The following is a 22232-nucleotide window of genomic DNA, read 5'->3' on the forward strand; positions in this document are numbered from 1 at the left end:
TGATTTCTGTTATATACATATATATATACCACTGACCCTTGAGCAACATTTGAACTGCATGGATCCACTGACAGGTGGATTTTCTTCCGACTCTGCCACCCCTGAGACAAGACCAATGTCTCTCTCCTCTTCCTCCTTTCCCTGAGCCTACTCAACATTAAGACAATGAAGACCTTTATGATGATCCAATTCCACTTCTAGTAAGTATATTATCTCTTCCATATGATTTTCTTAATAATATTTTCCTTTATCAGCTTACTTTATTGTAAGAATATATTATATAATACATACAACATGCAAAATATGTGTTATTCTACTGTTCATGTTATTGGTAAGACTTTTGGTCAACAGTAGGCTATTAGGAAAGTTTTTGGGGAGTCAAAAATTACATGAGGATTTTCCTCTGCACCCCTGACTCCTGCATTATTCAAGGGTCAAATGTATATCATAGGGCCTCTGAGTTAATTACAGAAGACACATGTTTCCTCAGATGCACCAGAATCCCTTAGGGCTGGCTGTTACCTTGTAAACTGAAGGTTTTTTGGTTTGCTTGTCTCATTCATATCTCCTGATACCTGTCTCCTTTTGTGGAGGAGATTGAATGGGGAGTAGATTGTTCAGAATTTACTACTTTGAGCTGGACTGGAGACTCAACATTACTGACTTTTCATTTTCAGATAGTCCTATATAGTGTCACACAAGTCTCCTGAGTACCTGGGGCCAGGTACATCTCAGTACTTAGGCATTTAAACTCCAGTAGCCAACTAAGGGATGCTACTCTATTTCTAACAACCAGTATGTTACTCCTTCACCAAAAATATCACTGCGCTAGTTTCTTTGTAGTTCCCTGACATGTAGCCATTATTCCTCAAGTAGCAAAAATGGAGGAAATAGTAGGGGAGTAGACTAAAACACTGATAAAAGAGCTTTAAAAATTATATTAATAACAACCAATAATGAAAAAGCAGATAATGAAAATAGAATATGAAAATGAGCATGATAATGATGAAGAATCATGAAAGCGTATCACCACATTCAGTTGGAGAAGGAGTAGAAGACCTGAGGGAACAGATTAAATAAATCCATATTTGATTTTGGTCACACTTCCAGAGTGAGATAGAGCCAGAGACAGAGAGACAGAGAGAGAGAGAAAGAGCTGCATTTATTTAAAAAACAAAAATGAAAAACAACCCAAAGAACTTTCATTTGTTTTTATCTTCTAAATAGATTTGACCCAAGATGGAAATTTCTTTGAGAATAACAAGCCTTTTTCCTTCAGCTCCAAGTTTTACCTTTTGGATTGTATTCCACACACGTTCTTTTTCGTTTCTTCTTCCTTCAAGGGTGTCCATAGCATCTGCCATTAGTGACTGCAGCTGTGGCACCAAGATAAAAGTTATCAGTGTGGAATTCACACAGAAATAACTTCTCTAAATACACAGATTAAAACCTAATTAAAAAATCATTTGTACGCTGATGATTTTATTACTCATCTTTCCTACAGTGAACATTGCCACCTCATCTCTGCCTGTCATTGCCGAGTATTATTGCACACATAAAATATTGAAACAATGAAAAGATTCTTCTTGAAAATTTGTAGAAAACATATAGATTTTAATGTAGTAAGTGTTGATGTTTTGTTAAAAACAGATTTGGGTTGTAAAGAATGAAGGCGGCAGTTAATTCTCTCAGGAAATGGCATGTAGTACATGAATGCGTTTTAGTATTTCCTCCCGAGGCTAATGTATCATAATTCTAGGCATCATGAAAAAGCTCACCAGAGGACAATACTATATTTGTGCTATTTTATTTCCTCTGAAAGACTCTAGCTCATTTAAATTCTTTTACTATTCTTTTCTTTGTTGAAAATTTTGAAATAACCAAATGTTTCTTTTTTAGGTCCCATGCAAAGGCAAGTTTTAAACATTCTACCTTTTGCCCCAAATAGGGACCTGCCATATTGCGATTTAAAACAATCCCATATACACAGTGCATATGTGACTGGAAAGTAAAGCTGCATCAAAGCATGTGATATTCAAAGGTTTAAAAAAAAGTTCTCTAAAAGAAGAACAAATATCAGTTCAGTTCCCTGTGACATTAAAGTATGGACCCTTGGCTAATCTTTCTGTGGTTTAGATATTACAGAGCTTAAGTAGAAGGACAGAGAGTTGAGTCACTCAACAATCTTCTCCTGAGCAGTCACTATTTAAATAGCACCATACAAGGTGTTATGAGGATTCATTTTCTAGGTTAACTCATGCTTGGAAGTTGGAAAGTAAAATCTATTTCTTAAGGTGACAAAATCTTGCAAGATACATAATTTTTAAATATTTGGCATGTACATATACATAAACATATATTTAATTTTTTTCTGGTGGGCATGTAAATATGAAAATATCCCATGAAATTCCATTTTCCAAGGTTTCAGAGAGTGAAAATTACACGTTAGACAGGGATGTCAATAATGCTAGTTTGGTGTTCTTTGTGTATATTTTGAAAAATAACTATTTCCAGGAAAAAAACCCCATAGATGTGTGGTTAAGAAGACTTAAGTGCAGAGAACTCCCCTGTATTTTTCATTTAAATCTTGAATGTGCTTTTCAGGAAGACAGGATCAACATTTTGCTGGCTTCTTAAATTAACATTTTCTTTGCTTCCTCTTATCTCAGAGGAGCATTAATCATCTAAAATTGGCTGTAATATGCACTTTGAAAGCTCCATACTTACTGCACTCCTGAATGCCTTATGAATGGCAGGATAAACACTTAGCCTTTTAGAAGGCGTTCTTCTGCACACAACCATAAAGGTTTATACAGTTTTGACTTGGTAATTCCTTGATTAATAGACATTTCATAGTTTTCATTTTTAGTATGCATAGTTTTATTATTTGGTTAGTCAGACAATTTCATATACTTACTCTGAACATCAATATTTATTTAACACTTTTAACTGGTTTAGATAAACATTATAAATGTTGGCAGCTCATTTCTTGATTACATCTTTAAAAGCTCAAAGAGGGAGGGTTCCTTTAGTTATCCGAAAATTACAGGTAATCAGTTTGGGCTGTTCTCATCCTTACTGTGTGAATTCCATTCAGGTCTGTAATTAGTTTTAGCCATTCTCAATTAAAGCTTCAAAGTAAAGAGCCCTTCCCTACAACACATTAGGGTCTCCATCTAGAGTAAATTTTACCCTTTCTTGAATGGGCAGTACACTGTTTAGTAATTGCTTTTCAGATGAGGTCCTATCATTTTGGATATTAATTAAGGTTATAACATACACATCTGTTTGAGGACTGTTTCTGTGAGGGACTCCTTCAACTGGTTTTTGACTGGGTCTGTGTAAGGATAAAATGTCTGGTTTTCTGAGCTAACTGCTTAATTCAGTTAGAAAACAGCTATTTTGACTGACTACATTTCCCCTTCAGATAAACAGCTAGTGTGTGTGTTGGTTGCTAATAAACATCATAACACTAGAAGTGATTAAGAAAACTCTAAAGACTATTTTGTAGGGGCATTTTTCTACACAAAAATTACTGTTTTGTCCAATCATTTTTCCACAGATGAGTATCATACACTAACATATCTTTGACTTCAGGAATTAACTTATTAAAATCTCATTTTACTCAAAACAAAATGTCTGACACACAATACAAATAAACAGCCCTTTTCTATGTTTTCACACATCACAAAGTTCTTGCTATAAAAATGTGAGCTAGTCAGTGTGAGCAAATAAAAACGAGACACACACACCTTCCTACATGTTCCATTTTCATCATGAGAATGCTGCATGAGGGTTGGGGAGTTTGCCCTCAGACTACCTTTATTACCATAATTTTTTCCCAGACCATATCACTTTGGCTCAGGGCCTGTGAAAGCCTTAAACAAAGAAAAACAAATACTTACCAATTCTGCTTCTTGTTGACTGATGTCTTGTAGATAGGGAATGGTTGCTAGCTCTGCCATTGCTTGATTAATCACCTGGGACTGCTCCTTGACTCTCTGCAGCTGGCTGAGGAGGCTGGCGTATTGCAACTTCTCCATCACACCTGAGCATGCATGGAGATTCCCCTAGTCTCACAGTAAAAGGCAATGTTTTTAGAACAAAACCACAGAAATAGACCTCTCTGTGCGGATGGAAGTCAGGGCTTGTTATAATATATTTACATCTTTTGAAGCTATGGTATCTAGTACAAGTAAATGTTTCCTTTTGTCATTTTAGAGAATTGTCTTATATCCCCCTCTTTTTCAAGTAGCTGAGTATAACTAAAAGGGAGCCGTTTGCAGAACTGTTGAGATGGGTTTGCTGGTTGTCCTGCATTAGGGGTCTAGGTTGAGGGGAAAAGAGGGGACTGAAATTGAACCTGCACTCCACTCTCCCGTGGCAATCCCACAGGGCTGAGTCTGCCTAGAGAGTGTACCTTTATCCCACCAAAACATCACAAGAGCTAAGAATTGCCTACTATCTTGTTTGTATGAAAGAAAAATTTTTATGAAAGTTGAATCCTGAAAAATGCTGTATAAGTTGAATTCTCTTTACCCCAAAGGCTGATGTTAAACCTCCAGCTCTGCTTTTATCCTCAGTGTTCCTTGGATGCCTTGCACACTGGCTCATCTCTTTGCAGGCTTTACTCTGTCCCGTAGGACCATCCCAACAATGGACATGATCCATCTTGAAACAGACTACTGTGCACATTTGTAGGGAACACCAACCTACGAATCTATTGGGGGCTTTCTTAACATGGGCACACTTGGAATCACTGTGGTCTCCTGATGTGTTTGCTACCACCATCCACGAAAGAAGAGACATTACTTTCTCTAAAAAGTTCAATACAAATTGTAATGCTTGATAGGAAAGACAAAGTTTATCATAATATTCTCATGTTTATCTTTAGGGAAAAGTACTTCTGACTTAAGGTGCATAAAAGGGTTAAAATAAAAGCCTTGGGTTTCTGCTGTGTTTGGAGTGTGAAAAGAAAGGAGAAGTCACAGGACGACTTAGTTTGGCAGTTGCAGTCTACATCCTGGTGCTCAGAAGGGGAAGGCTGGGTGACCAAACACCCCCTTTATGGCAGGGCTTCTGCTGGACCACTTGGCACCAGAATCACTAGGCTTGTTTGTTAACTAGGCAGTTACTAATAGCAAACTGAGTCCTGGGCCTCACTCAGTGAATCACAGTCTCTTGATATGTAGCCCTAGAAATAGGAATTTCAACCAGGTGCCTCCCCAAATATCAAGTTTCTGTTTGAAAACAAACCACTACCTTAAAGGTTAGTATCTGAGTAAAGACTATTTTAGTTGTGCATACTTATGAAACAGAATTTCTTACAGAAATTAGAGAAGGTAGACATGATTTCTCTTTCTTAAAAGAAAGTCTCTAAAGAGAAAAATTGTTAGAAAGAATATTATTAAAGAGGATCTGAACTTCAACTTGATATTAGAAAGCGATTCTTTCTGAAATGTCATACTCATGTTTTGATTGACAACAACCTCTGACGTCTGGCATTTTTCTAGAATCTTGGAAATAAATAAAGGTTAGGTACTACTGCATTGTATTTTCTTTATTCCTCCCTGACACCTATCTATGCTGTTCAACTAATGTCTTTTTATTCATACTAATTTGTTCTTTCTGATTAATCATTTATCTGAAAATCTACAAACCTGTAAGTGTGATGATTGCAAATGATGGATTTGGGGTCCCTTCCCTGAATTGATGAAAAAGCTAGCTTACCCATTCAATTTAAACATGTAGCTAAACAATGGCCTTCTGTCAAATAAAGTAAAGCAAGTTGGAGGAGAAACAGTTTTCTTTCTGAAGAAAAATTGCTTTCTTTGTCCTTCTTTAGAATAAACAATGGAGCTAGTTGTAGGAAAGTGGTGCAGTGACTCAACTCCAAAGAGCAGAAACAACTGCAGCTTGCTTGGGAACATAATCTATCAGTGTAATTTTTCAAAACATCAGGAAAATGAAAATAGTGGAAGGCAACAGTGCTTTGTTAGCTTGATTGTTGGATGCATAGCAAAACAGGAAGTGCTTTATGTAAGTAAGATACTAGGGAGAGAATATAGTTGACTGCTAATAGTCACCCATCCTCCCCTTTCCCCCAAGCCAAATGCAGTTTTGGTTATCAGAAAACTACCGATTAACATTTTACCTATACAAGATAGGGGTTTCAGAAAGACAACATGAAAAAGAAATAAAAATCAATATCTAACGCCAGCAGAAACATTTTAATGCTGTTGCTTTAAGAAAATGAAGGAAATAATAAAAAATGAAGGAATTAGCTTAAACATCTAATGCTAGCAAAGGCTAAATCTAAAGGGAGGTAGCCCTCCAGGTGGGACTGGAGAAGCGACCAAAGGGCTCCTTAGCTGCAGGAGAGAGTGTATGTAATAAGGTGGCCACGATTGAAGCTAAAACCTCACATGGGTACCATGAAGGTTAGGTAAATAGCAAGTTCAAATGAAGGCTTCAGTCAGAGACTTGTCAAGATTTAATAGCAGTCATGGATAAACATTTGGCAAATAAGTGGCACTATATAATACCTCTGAAAAGCAGAGTCCAAGCATTTAGCCTGTATATCCATTTGGCATAACATATAGAAATATTAACTGCAAACAAAGAGGTAGAAAATAATAATAATATTGTTCATTTCGAATGTGCATATGTAAACATTTTTTATGCTTCAGTTGGAAGAAATTAAAAGTAAAATTAATGAGGTATTAAAAACATGGTTAGGTCATTTTTTGGCAAGTCAGCCTGTGAAGAAGGCTTCATGCATGGCAAGAGATTTTATTATTTTAACTCTTTAACATTTAGCTCAGGAAGCACAGTACATAAGGTTTGAAACTGACAGCAGCCAATAAAGTTAATGAATGGAAAAGCATAGTGTCATCCAGTAGCGTGTGAAATAATTAGGACAAAAATTCAGAGAAGAAAAAGTACCATTAGGGCAGGGCTGCTGGCTGTATGGGGTTGATGATGTTCAGTAGAATTACCAGCCACCAGGAAGGTGGTCGCATATTGTAGATTATAACTCTCAAAAATGCTAGAATCATCCTTGTTGGGTCATGTGTTGGGTACCTAGTAGAGCAATCTATAAATATAAGGAAACTGGTGTCAAAAGTGTAAAAAAAAATATCATTGTCTGAGACATAGAAACGTCAGATCAGGAAAGTCATTCTTGGCAAGAGGTGAAAATTCATGTTCTCTAGGAAGTTTTTCACAGTTGATTTTCTGAGTCCAATTCATTTGTACACTTATATGTTCATTTTTAAAAAATTGAATCCAGCTATGGAGTCATTCCCATGTTGTTTTATGTATGTTTTGCCTCCAGCAAGGATCATACTTTTAGTTCAAAGAGATGTAATATGTCTTAGTGAAAGAATACTGGAACGATATTCTGAAGCTCTGATTTTGAGTTCTAGCTCCCAATCCTCTAGCTGTGTGAACCTGAATAAGTCACTATCCTGAATCACAGTTTCCTCATTAGCAAAATGAAGGTGACACAGTGTCACCAAATTGTAAGGGTAAAATGGGATAGTATAAGGGAAAATGCTTTTTAAATTGCAGAACGCTATATTTGTGCTTCTCCTAAACCCTAGTCCCTAAGTGGAACTTTCTGCATGCGATCATCATATAGCTAATCATCAGAACTACTCTGTATATTTTTCCTAATATGTTTCAGTTAAGAAAATTTCTTAACTATAAGATATTTTGGGGATTTGAAAGCAAGAATAATTTGTTAGCGGTAGAAATTTTTTTTAACCTATTTTACACTTAAAATGCTTCTGTTGAAGGTAAATTGCTATACTATCTCTTCATATATAATTTGTGCAAAACAAAGACATGTACCTTTTGTTTCAATGAAGGAAATTGAAAATTGGAACAAACAATAAAAAAAATTCCCTATGCTACTATAATTTACTATATTGCCAGGTTAACTTTTTTCCTAATTAGATTTTAGGTAGATATTATAAACCTAATATTTACAAGGTAATTAAATATTCAATATGTTTATAGGATGGATCATGAGAATTCTTGGCATTATCTGAGCATTATTTAGAAATGGACGCATTTATCATCATTTATGTGACTTAATATAAATGTAGTAACACTTAAATATTGTGTAACTGATTCTGGTCATAGTATTATGTCAAGCACTAGTACTATCTTTCGGGTCTCCTGCTGTTATGAATGCTGAAGTTTGGATGCATTCTCTTTTCATATTCCAAATCCATTTCCATTGAGAAGCATTGTAAAAATGAATTAAAATCTCTGAATATGTATGACACAATGTATGTTTCTGAGCCATTAGGCCTGGATGAAAATGTGGTTGTTTCAAACAGATAATTGTTTACCCTGGTAGAAAAGTAAAACTGAGTCTCAGTCGCCAGTATTGAGAATAATTGAAACATCTAAAATTCTTTAGGATAAATATGTTGTCCAAGACATTAGTCACTGTCTTCTATTGGAAGTGTATTGGTTATTGGCTCTGTTCTACCAACACACACGAGACTAATTAACTCATGGTCAGAGACTGAAGCCCTGAGTCCAGTCCATGGCTAGAGATGACATCTCCAATCCCACCGGAGAGAAGAGATCTGAGCAAATGAGTGATCTAAGGAAAGTGAGCTAAGGAAAAGACTTCAAAATCCACAGGACACTAGCACAATCTTTGTATTAGAAGAAAAATATGTAATTTCAAAGTATACAGCTTGTATAAAGAAAAAGAAAGGTCTATAAAACGTTCTTCTTGTCAAAGCAAACTGAAACCAATACAAATAATTACAGCTAAAATTCTTAATACTTTATGAAGTGCTTCAACATAGATTACGTATTTATGGTCTCACAACAACTCTATGAGGTGGGCCTAGCAGATGTCAGTCTATTTTATGAGTGAGAAAAAAACAGTTTAGAGGTTAGCGACTTGCCCTGGGTTACAGAGTCAGTGCATAGCCTTGGACAAAAGTCTTCATCTACAGGTGTCACAAACTAGGGTAACAAATAAGAAGGACAGTGCAATTCGTAAATATTCAAGCAGATGGCATATGATATCCAAAGAAAAAACACACCTTGAAGGATCTTAAAAACACTATTGAGAGCTTCTTGGGTCATAGTTAATGGTACCATGTAGGAATAATTTCTCGTCTCTAACTCATTACTTGCTTCATTAAACTAGGTTACCTTTGCAGCCAGTTTTATACAATCCTGCTTTCTGAAGCTGTGGCTGGGCAAATAATAAGATACCTAGAAGCCAATTTTTAGATCTACTTGGGGTGCCTGGGAACTTTCAGGCTTATTCACTTTAATTTCATGACAACTCTTTGAGATAATCTTCCAAAAATTGTTATTTCCCATAGAAGGGAACATAGGAAAGTTGGTGAAATTCCTTGCAGTTAGCAAAGTGGTACTGAGACTCAATCTAAAGTTGACAGAGTTATTAACTAGATGCTAAGAATCTTGTTAATTGTGGCTTTAAAATCTCCTTTATAGACACATAAAGATACATGCATGTATAAATTTCCAAGTGTCCAGAATACCCTTTCAAAGATGAGAAGCAAATGAGTTAAGAATATCAAAATAGTACATGAGGCCTAGATAGGCCCAATCTGTGTTCACACTGTGAGACCTGAACTGGCGACAGACGGTGTGGTCAGCTTCCTGACAAGTAATAAGGTGAGGCAGGCATTGCCTCAAGAGCCGGGGCACAGACCATCTCCACAGCACCCGAGATGAAATAATGTTACATGGGGATGGCTCTCATCAGGAAAGCTGCCACTGCTTACAAGGGCCTGATGATGGCAATAATGATGTATGTGGGTCCCTAGGAGGGTATTTTGTTATGGTAGCCTGAGCCGACTAAGACAGAGATGGATTTCTTACTAATAGAAATACAGGGGAGATAATTGAGTGAAACATGGTTGTGGGGATGGGGACATTGTGCGGTAGGAAAATTAATACAAATGTGCTTTTGTATTTGTAATGCATAGAATTACAAATCATGCAAATAGATTAGGTGTTTTATAGCTTTTCTAAAATGCTGAATAATGTTATTGAGCAGATAAACTGCTGAACAGATGTTAAGTAGCTGTTTGTGATGACACCCTTGGTTCCCTTTGTAAGGTAAGAACATCAAATCAATGAAGAAGCAAGAAAAAATCCTTTAAAATTTCCAACTTACAGGCCTTCTGAAAAATATTAAAAGAGGAGAAATCTGCAGCCTTTATAGCCTGTTAATAAGAAGTTCTCTTTATGTACTTCCAGCACAATGGCTTAAATTTTATAAAATAGCACAGTAATTCAGGTCTTATTTTAGGCTTTTTAAGACTGAAAAGCAAAAAAGATATATTTTCCCCAGATCATAGGAAGGATTTAGATAATTTTTTCCCTTACAGCTATACAAAGATCAATTGCCAATGTTTAGAGAAGCATCCAATTCATCAGTGTGGTGTGGAGGCACTAGCTTGAAAAGCTCCAAATTCTTGTGTAGGTAACGAGATAGTTACATGCAATAGCTCAGTAAGTGAAATAGAGAAAACATTGTGCTTGCTAAAATTTTGTTATTGATTTGAAGGAAGAAATTCACTGCAAATTTAAATTAGATAGGAGGAAGGCATAAAGAAAAGGCTCTTTAAAGAGATACTAGCTTAATAAATGCTTGGAATTACAAAGTGTAGCACTGTCATATGTTTTATAGTATAAAAGGAGTAAAACCATTAGCTAAAATTTGCTTGGTTTTGCAAATGAGGTTTACTATGAATGTTTCTAAAATCCCCCAACACTTGCAATATTTGTACCATAAACTTTTTGTACTTCTAGAATTCTCTAATATTTGCACATTGGACAATATAAAAGATACCTACATTCAGTTGGGTGCTTCTAATAAAATCCAATATTGGCAAGATTCGCTTCCCCATTGTCTCCATGTGTCTCACTGTGTCTTCTCTGGTCAGCAGACCGAAAGGAGTTTTATGTTCTAAAAATTATAACAATAAACTTTTATACTATTTTTTCCAGACATCCATTTCAAAATGCTTTCTTTGGCAAGCTATAAACAGATATCTCAATGTTAATAGGTATGAAATCTTTACTATAGAAACTAGGCCCATCCGTAGACCATATGTATAACAATGAAAGATCTAAGAGGAGACAGACAGAGGAGACATTGCCCTTTAGAGACTATCATTTATTCATTTTGTTGTGTTTCCTGATTGAGAGATCTCAGAGACAGCCTATAATAATTCAACTGCCTCTTCAGAGTATGTTTTTCCTGAGTTGTGAAAAAATGTTGTCATAAATGTGTCTGATTCTTGTCTTGTTCCTCCCAGGTATTATTCAAGTGTGCAGATCCTATTGACTTTGAATGTAGCTCGAAGTTCAGATAAGCCTGAGAGTATACAGTGCCAGACAAAACACAAATTCTTAATTATGTGCTTAGAGCTGAAGAAATAAACTCAATCTGATCATGAATTCAGCCCATAAGTTTGAGATTTCAATTCCATGTGAATATTTTCTTGATTTTTTAAAGTTTCAACTAGAATTACTAAAAACAATTTAACTGTAATACTCTTCAGAAGATCTAAGCTCTTGGCTAATTGCATAAGAAAAGAGGGGAACAGAAATCAATACAGCAGCAGATAATTCAGGTGATTTAATGTTGTCATTGGCTATATTTTTTATTTCCTATAATAGTTTTGTTGCATAGTTTTCTTCTACATTTGCTAATTGATGATGCTGAAAGCTTGCATTCTTTAAGTGTCCTATGGTTAGGTCATAGCAGTGGTCTGGGTGAAGTGGTTGGAGTGAGGGAGTGGGCACCCCAGGATTGTGTGTTCTTGGCGGGTAGCTTTCCTGGAACCAGAGTTCCAGATATTAACTAGCCCACAAAGAAGATTGGAAGGAGTTCATTTTAACCCAACAGACACTTTGGGGGCCCAGGCCCAATTATACGCTAGGCTCTGTGATGAGTAGGGCTTAATGAATAATGCACAGTTACTGCTTTATAGCCATATTACAAGATAATAGTAAGTCCAGATGATTTACCTGTAAATGTTGGCAACTTCCTACTTGATACTTTTTCCAAAAATTTCCCATCTTCCTTGTTTTTGAACCCAAGAGTCAAGAGATACTGTTGGGGAGGAAAAGATGTCCAGTCAACTGTCTGAGGTAACACGTGGAGTCCTTGAAGATCTGAAATACGACAGAAAAAGAACTAAGGGACTTCATTATGGTTTTATTATTTTCAGGGTATTTTTCTCCCTAAATTTCATGAATTATGCTTGGAAAAATGATAAATGCAAGCATTAAAGGTATGAAGTAAAATTATATGCACCAAAAGGTCAAATAGATAATACATAAAAATTATATTAATATTTCATTATTTGTATTTTTCTCAGTAATCTAAACATACACAAAACACAGCAGTAAAATATGATTAGATTATGTGGTCATCTTTCCCCATCTTCAAAATAATAGATATTCGGGACCAGCTTGCAGGCTTAATATTTTTCTCTGTGATTCCTTTTAAGAGAATTTGATTTTTCTTTTCATAGTTTGAGATGTAACGAAATAATGTTATATGAAAGGAAAGAAAAATTACCAAGTGAGAATTAAAATATAAGGCTAATTTAGTTACCATCCTTTCTATAGTTGTAGAAAGAAATTTAAAATGATAAATGCACTGACTATTGTAATTAGACTTGGAAATAATTTAAGTGTCATGAAAATGGTTCTATAACAGCCTCAATTCTTAGAGATCCTAAGAGCTAGTACTTATTTTCTACCTGTCCCTGTTCTAAGAGTTTTGTGTGCATTGTCTTTTTAAATCTTCACAATAACTTTACAAGATTGGTGCTATTGTCCCCATTGGTGAATAGTTGAGGGACACAGAAGGGAAGTTATTAATACTTGCTCAAGAACACAGCCAGAAAGTGGGCAAAGCAGGGTTCACACCCAGGCAGTCTGATTCCAGACACCATAGGCCTAGACATTGCACTCTGCTTCAGGATTGCTTGGCTCTGGATTATTTTGGGGGTAGGCATAAATGTCAACCATGGGATCTTGGAGGGAAGATTCACTTTACTCATTTCCATTTTGAGTAATAAGGCTTTGGTTTAGCATAAAAGACTTCTCACATGAAGGATGATGAATAGAGAGGTTTAATAAGCTGTCCTTCTTTAACACTGCCAAAAAGAGGAAAAGGTGAAATCCCAAATATCCTTGAATTATGATTTAGTTAAGGTTAATTTTTAACATAGAAGAAGAACTCAACTGGCAGTGGTTCAAATATAGCTTTACTATCTATCTGTAATATTTCTTTAAAAAATAGGACAGTACACCATGAGTATTTTTATCCACTAGCAGAACTGTAAGTGCAGAATCCTTTGTTCAAAGTAAAATTTGCTGATATAGCCAACATTTAAAGCCAGTGAAGAGTAGAGTTGTTCTGTTTGGATCCTGGAACACTGACCACCCGGCCTCATCACTGTACCTTATTCTATGGCCCCACACGCAATAGCCACCTCGAGCTTTTCCACAGAACCCTAATTTTTCAAAGCACAGTTTGGAAAAGACTGCAGTAAGTTATTTGGCACAGTTTGGTTAAGTAAATAGCGTATATCTGTCAAACAGAGTTAAAATGTATGCTCAATATTTAAAGAATTAAAATATCACAAAATACCTTTTAAACACAAACACTGAACAAAAACATACTAAACATGCTTTAGTTGTCTTTCTTTGGTGACTTAGGATTAGGCCACCCCTTAACGTTAATGAGAGTTAACACTTCTGTGGCATGCACATTATGAGGAGTATCTTTGTCGCTTATGGGGGGCAGGGCATCTCGTCAGGCCCACCTTACAGATAATAAAAACTGGAGCTTCATTCAAGAGGTTACAAACTTGCCCAAGATCACACAGTGAGCAAACAGAAGGACCAGAATTGAAAGTCAGGCAGCTGTATGCCTAAGTAGGAAGGCTTACTTCTTGAAACTATCCCCATGACGATCTAGAAAAATCAATGGGAAACAAGTTATAGAAGCATGGAGATACCAGTAAATCTAGATAGATGGTAAACTCTGTCTAGAAAAGTACAGCAAACACTCAAGAGTTCTCAAAACGAACAGGGTAACTTTTAGCCCCTTCAATATGCAGACTGGAGTAATAGATGCTTCTTTAGTTTGTGTTTGTATTACAAAATACCTCTTTTTAAAAAAGATGGCTCATTTTTATAACCAAGGCAAAAATATGATTTCTGCTTTTTCAATCTCAAAAGTGCAGGAAGTTTCTTTGCTTTTGAAATCTGCAGCAGATAGTCACAGACATACCCTCTGTTTGCAGGCTAATACTGTCTTGCTCAAGTATTCATAAGAGAAGAGTCTACTAATTTTACTGAAGTAACCAGGTTGTGTGAAAACGCAACTGAGTAACCTTGAGATTTGGCATTTTTCTGGTAAAGCACTATTGCCAAAACCGGCCAGATGTTTGAGGATTCTATTGTACAGATAACATAGAAACTCTGTGTGGTTGATCTCTTCTTGCCCTTAAATATTTGGTGGACAAAGAAGAGACCAATACTAATACAGTCAGGGATTAGATAGACTAGGAGCTAATGTTAGCACTATAGCTAATTTATTATAAAGTATACTTGCAAAAATATAAGTATTTTCTGTTCCTTTTGACCCTATACGTTTCATTCTCTGAGTATTGGATCCATTATTAACTTCCAGTTGAAGTTTTAAAATGTGGGAGGCCCCTACATACATACTGTTAAGTTTAGAATTTTTTTTCAAGTATCGTTTTCTCCCATTTGTATGCAGAGTAAATTGCTGTTATATGAACATTTAGCCTAGCAGGTGGTCTATGACCCAAAATGACGACACACTTACCAGATGTTGAATCTCATGTAACATTAATTTGAGTGCTAATTGTTCTCAATTTTGTGCTCATAAACCTGTACCCACGTCCGAAAAGCCCTGTGCCTCTGATGGATATGAAAGTTAACAAGATTATACTGTCCTTTGGTAGGAAAGTGGAATTAATTAAAAAATGTCTTCTTTGCTCCTGTCATGTCAAAAGAAACTTGAGAGAAATAAATCCTTTAATGGATTCCTTTGCAATTGATCACAATTGGAGATGATATTTAGATGACTATAACTGAATTTATTATTAAAAAATCAGTTTGCAGGTATGATGCACTTCCAAATTTTTATCATTAGGGAAGTGGATTCTTTAAGAAATACTATCAAAGGCAGATTATGCAGATTAAATTTCTTTTTTTCTTTCTTTTTTTTTGGTGAGGGGAGGAGACAGAGTCTCGCTCTGTCACCCTGGGTAGAGTGCAGTGGCATCATTGTACCTCACTGCAGCCTCAAACTCCTGGGCTCAAGTGATCCTCCTGCCTCAGCCTCCCGAGTAGAGTAGCTGCGACTACAAGCGTGCACCACGATGCCTAATTTTTCTATATTTAGGAGTGATGGGGTCTTGCTCTTGCTCAGGCTGGTCTCCAATTCCTGAGCTCAAGCAATCCTCTCATCTTGGCCTCCCACAGTGCTAGGATTACAGGGATGAGACACCACTCTCCGCCTCAGATTAAATTTCTCGATCTTTCCATTCGTTTTCCCCCAGGGGAAAGATGTCTAACTTTCAGGAAAAGAGGTAAAGAGTTTTCCTTTATCAGGAATATTTTATTGTACCCTGGAAGGGTGGAATTGACCGGTTTTCAAGTCCTCAAGCTATTCTAGCTTTTTGACGTCTCTGCACTGTTGCCTTCTCCTTCTTAAAATCACCTCCTTGGAATTCAGTGACTCTCGCTTTCCTACACACACATATACATACTGGTTCTCTTTCTCCCTTTTTCCTCCTGCCTTCTCATTCAGTGCTTCTCAAGGCTGTTTCTGGCTCACTGATATTCTCTTTGTGCATACACTGTAGGAAATTTCTCTAGTGGCTTTAGCTATGTGGCTTTAGCTATAATTTCTAACCAAAAAACTGGGGATCAAAGCTATAGTCTCATCTGCAAATTTTGCCAAATTCCAACACAGCATTTCCACATATCTACTGGGACATTGCTATTTGCTCATCATTCCAAAAGTTACCTCAAACAGAGCAAATACATTTCTCAAAAGTGATTTTTATGATCTCTACAACTTCCCTTTTCCCTGATTTTCACCAACATATTCTGAGGATAGCCATTATTCACCCAATTATCCTGGCTTAAAATTTTGAAGCCATTGCTGATTTTCATTTCCTCTCATTCCCTGCCATTTAGTGAGGCTCAAAAGCTAATTAAATCTGCCATTGCAATAATCTACATCAACCCCTCTCTTTGCAGTATCATTGCTATTACCTTGGTCAAATTTCTCATTATTTAACATCTGGATTACAGAGTTTCTCAACTAGCCTCACTGCCACAAGTATTATTTCGTGCTAATACATCTACACACCACTGCCCAGTGGATATTTTTGAGACATTGCCTGCCTTTGTGATTGTGACTTTTCCTTCCTGGCATTCAAGCCTCTCTACTGTGTTCATCTGCTTCACGATCTATACCTCTAGCATCAACCTTTATAATCAGTTTGGCTAATTTCCCTAAGGTGCACCAGCCTGTGCTTATCTTGCTTCTGAACTTTTATTTTTGATTTTACACTCAAAAATACCTACCAAGTTTCCCCTTTTTTCCTTTACTTAATCAATCACTATGTTCCAGATGTGTCTAATTTAAGTTCCACCTTGCCTATGAAGGGTTTCCTGAATATTTCAATATCTTCCCTTGAAACTCTTAAAGAACATCTATACTATTCATGTAGAGTGAATCTCCTGTTTCATGGGGGGATGTCTTAAAACTTGACAAATTTTAATCCTCTTGAAGATTATATCTTCAAATTGTGTTCATGTCCCAAGCATCTAGTAGGTGCTCAATCAATACTTGAATTGAATCTAAAAACAAACTTTTCCAAATCTTGAATTTTTAATTATCCAAATGAAAATAGAACTGCAAAAAAAATCAAAACTAATGAAATGTCCAGAGCCTCTGAGATATGATTTATTTTCTGTCATTAAACTTAGAAAAAAAAATCACATAGTCTTTATTCTTCATTTTTCCTAAACCCCAGATGGGTTCTATTCATCTTATGAAGGGTGAGTGAGGTAAAATAATCGGTACCAGGTAACTCAGTGGAGTAGATGCCCAAATGAACAGAGCAGCTCTGCCTGAATGGAAAAATAAGTTTCACAGTCAGTGTCTACAGCTTGTTCTCTGGGAAATATGGACTCTTAGTCACAAAAGAAGATTGGACTAATAGAGAGTTTGGCTTAGTGGAACAATTTCCAGCACCAGAAAAGCATTTGCAAAAACATGAAATATTGATTGTGGATGAACAGACTCATCTATATATGTGAGGGATAGCTGTATTTTTTATGCAGTTAAATATCCATAAAATAAAATTTGAACTCTCTGGAAGTAAATTATGAAACATAGATACCATTAGCGTCTGTATTTTATGTTGGACACTTCATCCTAACCACAGCCAACAGATTGTGAATGAAAATTTCAAAGCAATCTCTTAAAAAGGAAAAATCATACAGATTTTAAAACTTTTTCAGAAATATGCAAATTTGTTAGTGTTCTACCATTACTTTTCTATAAGTTTCATTTCCTTCTCTATTTTCTGGTGTCTGTGTCATTTCTCTGCCCTTTGTTCAGAACAAAATGCTCTGACATTTAGGTTAGAGAAAAATCTCATTTTTAAGGATCCCAGCTGTTCGGTGTGAGATGGGACTGTGTAAGTTTTATATGGATTTTTTTTTTCTACTGATCTGTTTCAGACTTTAGCTACTATAGTACCTTCATAATACCAACACTTTGTCATTACTTCTTTCTCAATCATTTTCTGAGTTTTATCTTGTACTCCTTTTAATGCCAATACTTCTATCTTGGAAGTTATCCACAAATTCACATCAGCAAGAAAATAGCAAAAGACAGCAACTTTGCAGGGAAGTTATCATTATTGCCCCCAATAAATAATATGGTTTCTACTTTTAAAAACATAGATAGCATTTTTTATTTTTGCATTTGATGTGTGAGAAAGCTGTATGTATAATGAATCTTTGTATAATAAATTATATTTGCCCTTTGACCTTTGTTATAATTTGAGAGTTGTAGATATAAGTGGAAAAAATTGGTTTCCATTCCCAATGTTCCTAATTTCACTTCAGGCTGATGGTCTACTTCTCCAAGATCAACTTTTGTATATTTAAGTTTCCTCTCACAACTCATACAAAAACTTAGAAAGCCAAATAATCCCACAGGATTTTTGTACAGAGTTCATTTCTCTTTCATTTAGAATTCTTATTGATTCCAAAGTTTATGTTTAATCAGCTGTATTGGATCTTTATTCTGAGCTTTATTACATCGAGGTTCCTTAATTCCACCCTTATCAATGTAGGTTAGAGATAATCCAAACATAAAAGGTACTGCTATTCCCTTCAATATTTATTAGACACACTATCAGTGAAATAATACAGTGTTATAATTCCAATAAACTGCTATCTTATTGCACTATATAAGTGTTGGAATGGTTATTGGTTGGTTGGCTACCTGGCATGCATTTCTTTTCTCCCTACCTTTTTATCCATTAGGGAATTCTCTCACTCCCCTCCTACTCTAAAAGTGAGATCCAATTGACCAAGTCAATCAATCCATGGCATTCTTTCAACCCCAGTTATTGGTTCAGTCATAAGTATGTGATGCAATTTGGGCCAATGCCAAAAAATGAGCTACAGGAATTGTGTGGAAGAGGCATTCCTGTTCCTTGGTATAGGGTAATTTGAGGTGTGTAATGGCATTTGAGAAATTTGTATTACATTAAAGAACCTAGCACTTGAGGGCATGGTGTGGTAGTGGAACACCACATAGGTAGAACTTGAGTTAGCTATTGGATCAAGCTGTGCTCAAAGGCAGTCCTACCTGTGGATTTTCAGTTTTGTACATCAATCTGTTTCACTCTTCCTTCTGTCCCTTTAAAACTTAAATATACTAAAGTCGGTTTGAGGTGTGATTCCCACATCTTGAAACCAAAGATTTCTGATAGAGGGGTTTAGATAGTAGTTCAATATATCTTACAAATAACATAGGACCCTTACTACAATTGAGATGTAAGACAGTCATAAATCCTTTAAGTTGAACTTCTAGGAAGAATATTTTTCTTATTTATAAAAAAATAACAGTTTGAGGATTTGGAATTATTAATTTTTATAGCTAGCACAAAGGTAACAAAATCAAATACATCTTGGTGATGCCATTATTATGATTACATTATTATAATATTACTGATAACTAGACTTAAATTTATGAGAATAATAAAATATAATAAATGTTTAATATAATTTTCTTGATCTATATCATAATTATTATTTTTCAACTTTTGGTTAGATTCTACACCTCACAGAAAGTGACTCTTGGCTTGAATAGTTAGTGTAATAATGCACAATAAAAGTCTTATATAATCTCAAAGCCTTAATTTTCCTTACTACCCAGACTAGTAACCTATTTGTTTAGAGTCTGGAAGATGACTTAGGACAACCTCAGGCTAATTATAATGTCATAAGCTTAAATCTACGTTACTGTTCACCCCCCGAAATGGGCTTCAGAGAGGTTCATGGGAGATCCACATGCACAGGAAGACTCAGGTCATAGAACTCCCAACTGTCCATCAAAGTGGTTCCATGATGACATCTGAACCACGGGAAGGTCCCTATCCAGACATTATAAAACAAGACCCAGACCATAACTAAGGTCTCTTTTTGCTACCACAAGGGGTCCGGTTGTCATCTGTGGTGTATGTATCTTGCTTGCTTTGTAAACCTATATCTTGCTCTTGCTCTATAATCTTGCTTCCCCTCAATAAATTTCATCTCATGCTTTCCTTACTTTGGTATGTCTGGTCATTCCTCGGCCAAGAGCACAACAAGAACTGAAAACACAGAACAAGATTGCCAAACCCTACACTATGGTTGAAGGGATCTCTTTTGCACAGGCACCCCGTATAACCTAACTGTTGCAAAATCAAGCAATAGTTCTTACCAAATTTGCTGTCTCACTCATGGGTATTATAGATGCTATAAAAACATTAGATTAATTAATAAGAAAATAAGGAGAGGCAGAGGTAAGAGTCAAGGGATTTATCCTAGTGGGATGGAAATTGTTAAATTGTTACTAACTAATGGGGTGAATAAAGCAAAAATTGATAGGAGTGAAACAAAGGAGAAAAAGAGATGAGTCAAAGGACTCATCCTTTCAGGGTGGAAATCTTTAGATGGTTACTAAGAAGTGGGGTAAATGCAATGTACATTGATGGGGTTGAAACAAAGATCTTAATACAGCATTACAGAAGGTTGAGTGGACCAAAGGGACCCTCTGCTAGTCCTTCAATATTAAAGGGCCCCAAACAAGTCCTCTCTATTTATCCCAGTTTGGAGATTTTAAAAATCTAGAAGGCAAAGATTACAATAAGAAAACTGACCTGTAATCATTTGTGGCAATAATCTGCAGAGTAAGCAAGATAAAGATTGACAAAAGGGGCCAGGTGCGGTGGCTCACACCTGTAATCCTAGCACTCTGGGAGGCCGAGGCGGGTGAATCACTCGAGGTCAGGAGTTTGAGACCAGCCCGAGCAAGAGTGATACCCTGTCTCTACTAAAAATAGAAAGAAATTATATGGCCAACTAAAAATATATATAGAAAAAATTAGCTGGGCATGGTGGCACATGCCTGTAGTCCCAGCTACTCTGGAGGCTGAGGCAGGAGGATTGCTTAAGCCCAGAGTTTGAAGTTGCTGTGAGCTAGGCTGATGCCACGGCACTCACTCCAACCTGGGCAACAGAGCGAGACTCTGTCTCAAAAAAAATAAAAAAAAGAGTGACAAAAGGGTCATGGTCCCTTAGCTCGATCCCCTGTTGGAAACCCAAAGCCTCATGCAAATGAGTAAATAAAATGGTCAGAGGGTGAAGAGAAGTTTCCAGAACTTCTTGATATGGGGGCATCATGCACTGTGGTCACAAAACTTATTGGTGAAGACCTAACACAGACTACAATTAGACTGAGAGCGTATAGAAATGCAAGGGGTTATAGTAGTGTCCTTTTTTTATATTATGTGGTCTTTGTCCCCAGTTCCTGACATAGCTTCTAAAATGCCTGGAATTTCCTGAGTGATGGGAGCATCTTTTGTTACTCATAAGCCCCTTTCAACCTTGCCTGAGATCATGCTAATGAGATGACTCTTGGTAGGCCCCTAGATGGCTTCAGGATGAGGGCAGATTACCATAGCAACCAACCATGTAATTTAGAGGCTTGGAACTTTCAGCCCCACCCTTCTTTGGAGAGAATGAATGAAACCTCCATAAAAACCCATAGACAACAGAGTTTGGAGACCTTCCACATTGGTGGACACACAGAAGTGCTGGAACAGTGGTGTACCCAAAGAGGGCATGGAAGCTCCACACCCCAGCTCCCCACCCCCAATACCTTGCCCTATGCATATCTTCCATTTGGCTGTTCCTGAATTGTATCCTTTATAATCAACCAGAAAAAGTAAGTAAAGTGTTTTCCTGAGTTCAGTGAGCAAACTGTTGAACCCGAGCAGAGGGCTTGTGAAAACTGATCCATAGCTGGTTGATGAGAAGTACATTTGATCCCTCCAGAACTTGCAACTGATGTTGAAACCATCCTAATGAAAAGCAAATGTTAATCTCTAAGTAAAATATAGACTTTGAATAGAAACACAGCTAAGCATTAACCTGCTCGCCCTTTAACCCTCTTCCTCATAGTTACTTACTGCTCACCCTTTAGCTCCCTTCCTTATAATTGCCTACTGCTTATAAATCACATAGATCCTGTCACAAGGTGCTAGCTCCCCTTAATTGTTTCTATAAGATAACATCTTTAACATTAAGAAATCTCAAGTCTCCACTTGAGATGTTTGCCAGGCCCTGGATTCTGATGGGTATGCTGTTGCCAGCGAGTCTGAAGACCCCTGGGAGGAACTGAATCAGCACAAGAGATGTTTTCCAGATCCCAATGGATCTGCTGATACCAGCCTGTCTAAAGATCCCTTCTGAGGAGCTGACTTAGTGCAAGAATGCCGTTTCCACATCCTTGGGATTCCACTACCTCATTCCTAGCTAATCAGCAACCCAATCCCTCAGCCCTTTACCCACCAAAATTCCCTTAAAAT

At 36.6% G+C, this 22232-nt stretch overlaps 1 protein-coding gene across 1 annotated transcript in view; it reads right to left on the reverse strand.

Moving 5' to 3' along the window:
- Window positions 1-22232, reverse strand: part of SPATA16 (spermatogenesis associated 16) — a 247967-nt gene that overhangs the window by 20978 nt on the left and 204757 nt on the right. Inside the window, exons 8-11 of the mRNA XM_045539681.1 lie at window positions 12046-12192; window positions 10866-10978; window positions 3906-4070; window positions 1293-1376 (exon numbers count right to left, since the gene is read on the reverse strand). Of these exons, the coding sequence (XP_045395637.1) occupies window positions 1293-1376; window positions 3906-4070; window positions 10866-10978; window positions 12046-12192 (509 nt within the window). The remainder of the gene's footprint in view (window positions 1-1292; window positions 1377-3905; window positions 4071-10865; window positions 10979-12045; window positions 12193-22232) is intronic.

This window comes from Lemur catta, chromosome 1 (genome assembly GCF_020740605.2).
Source record: "Lemur catta isolate mLemCat1 chromosome 1, mLemCat1.pri, whole genome shotgun sequence".
Classification (NCBI taxonomy): Eukaryota; Metazoa; Chordata; class Mammalia; order Primates; family Lemuridae; genus Lemur; species Lemur catta.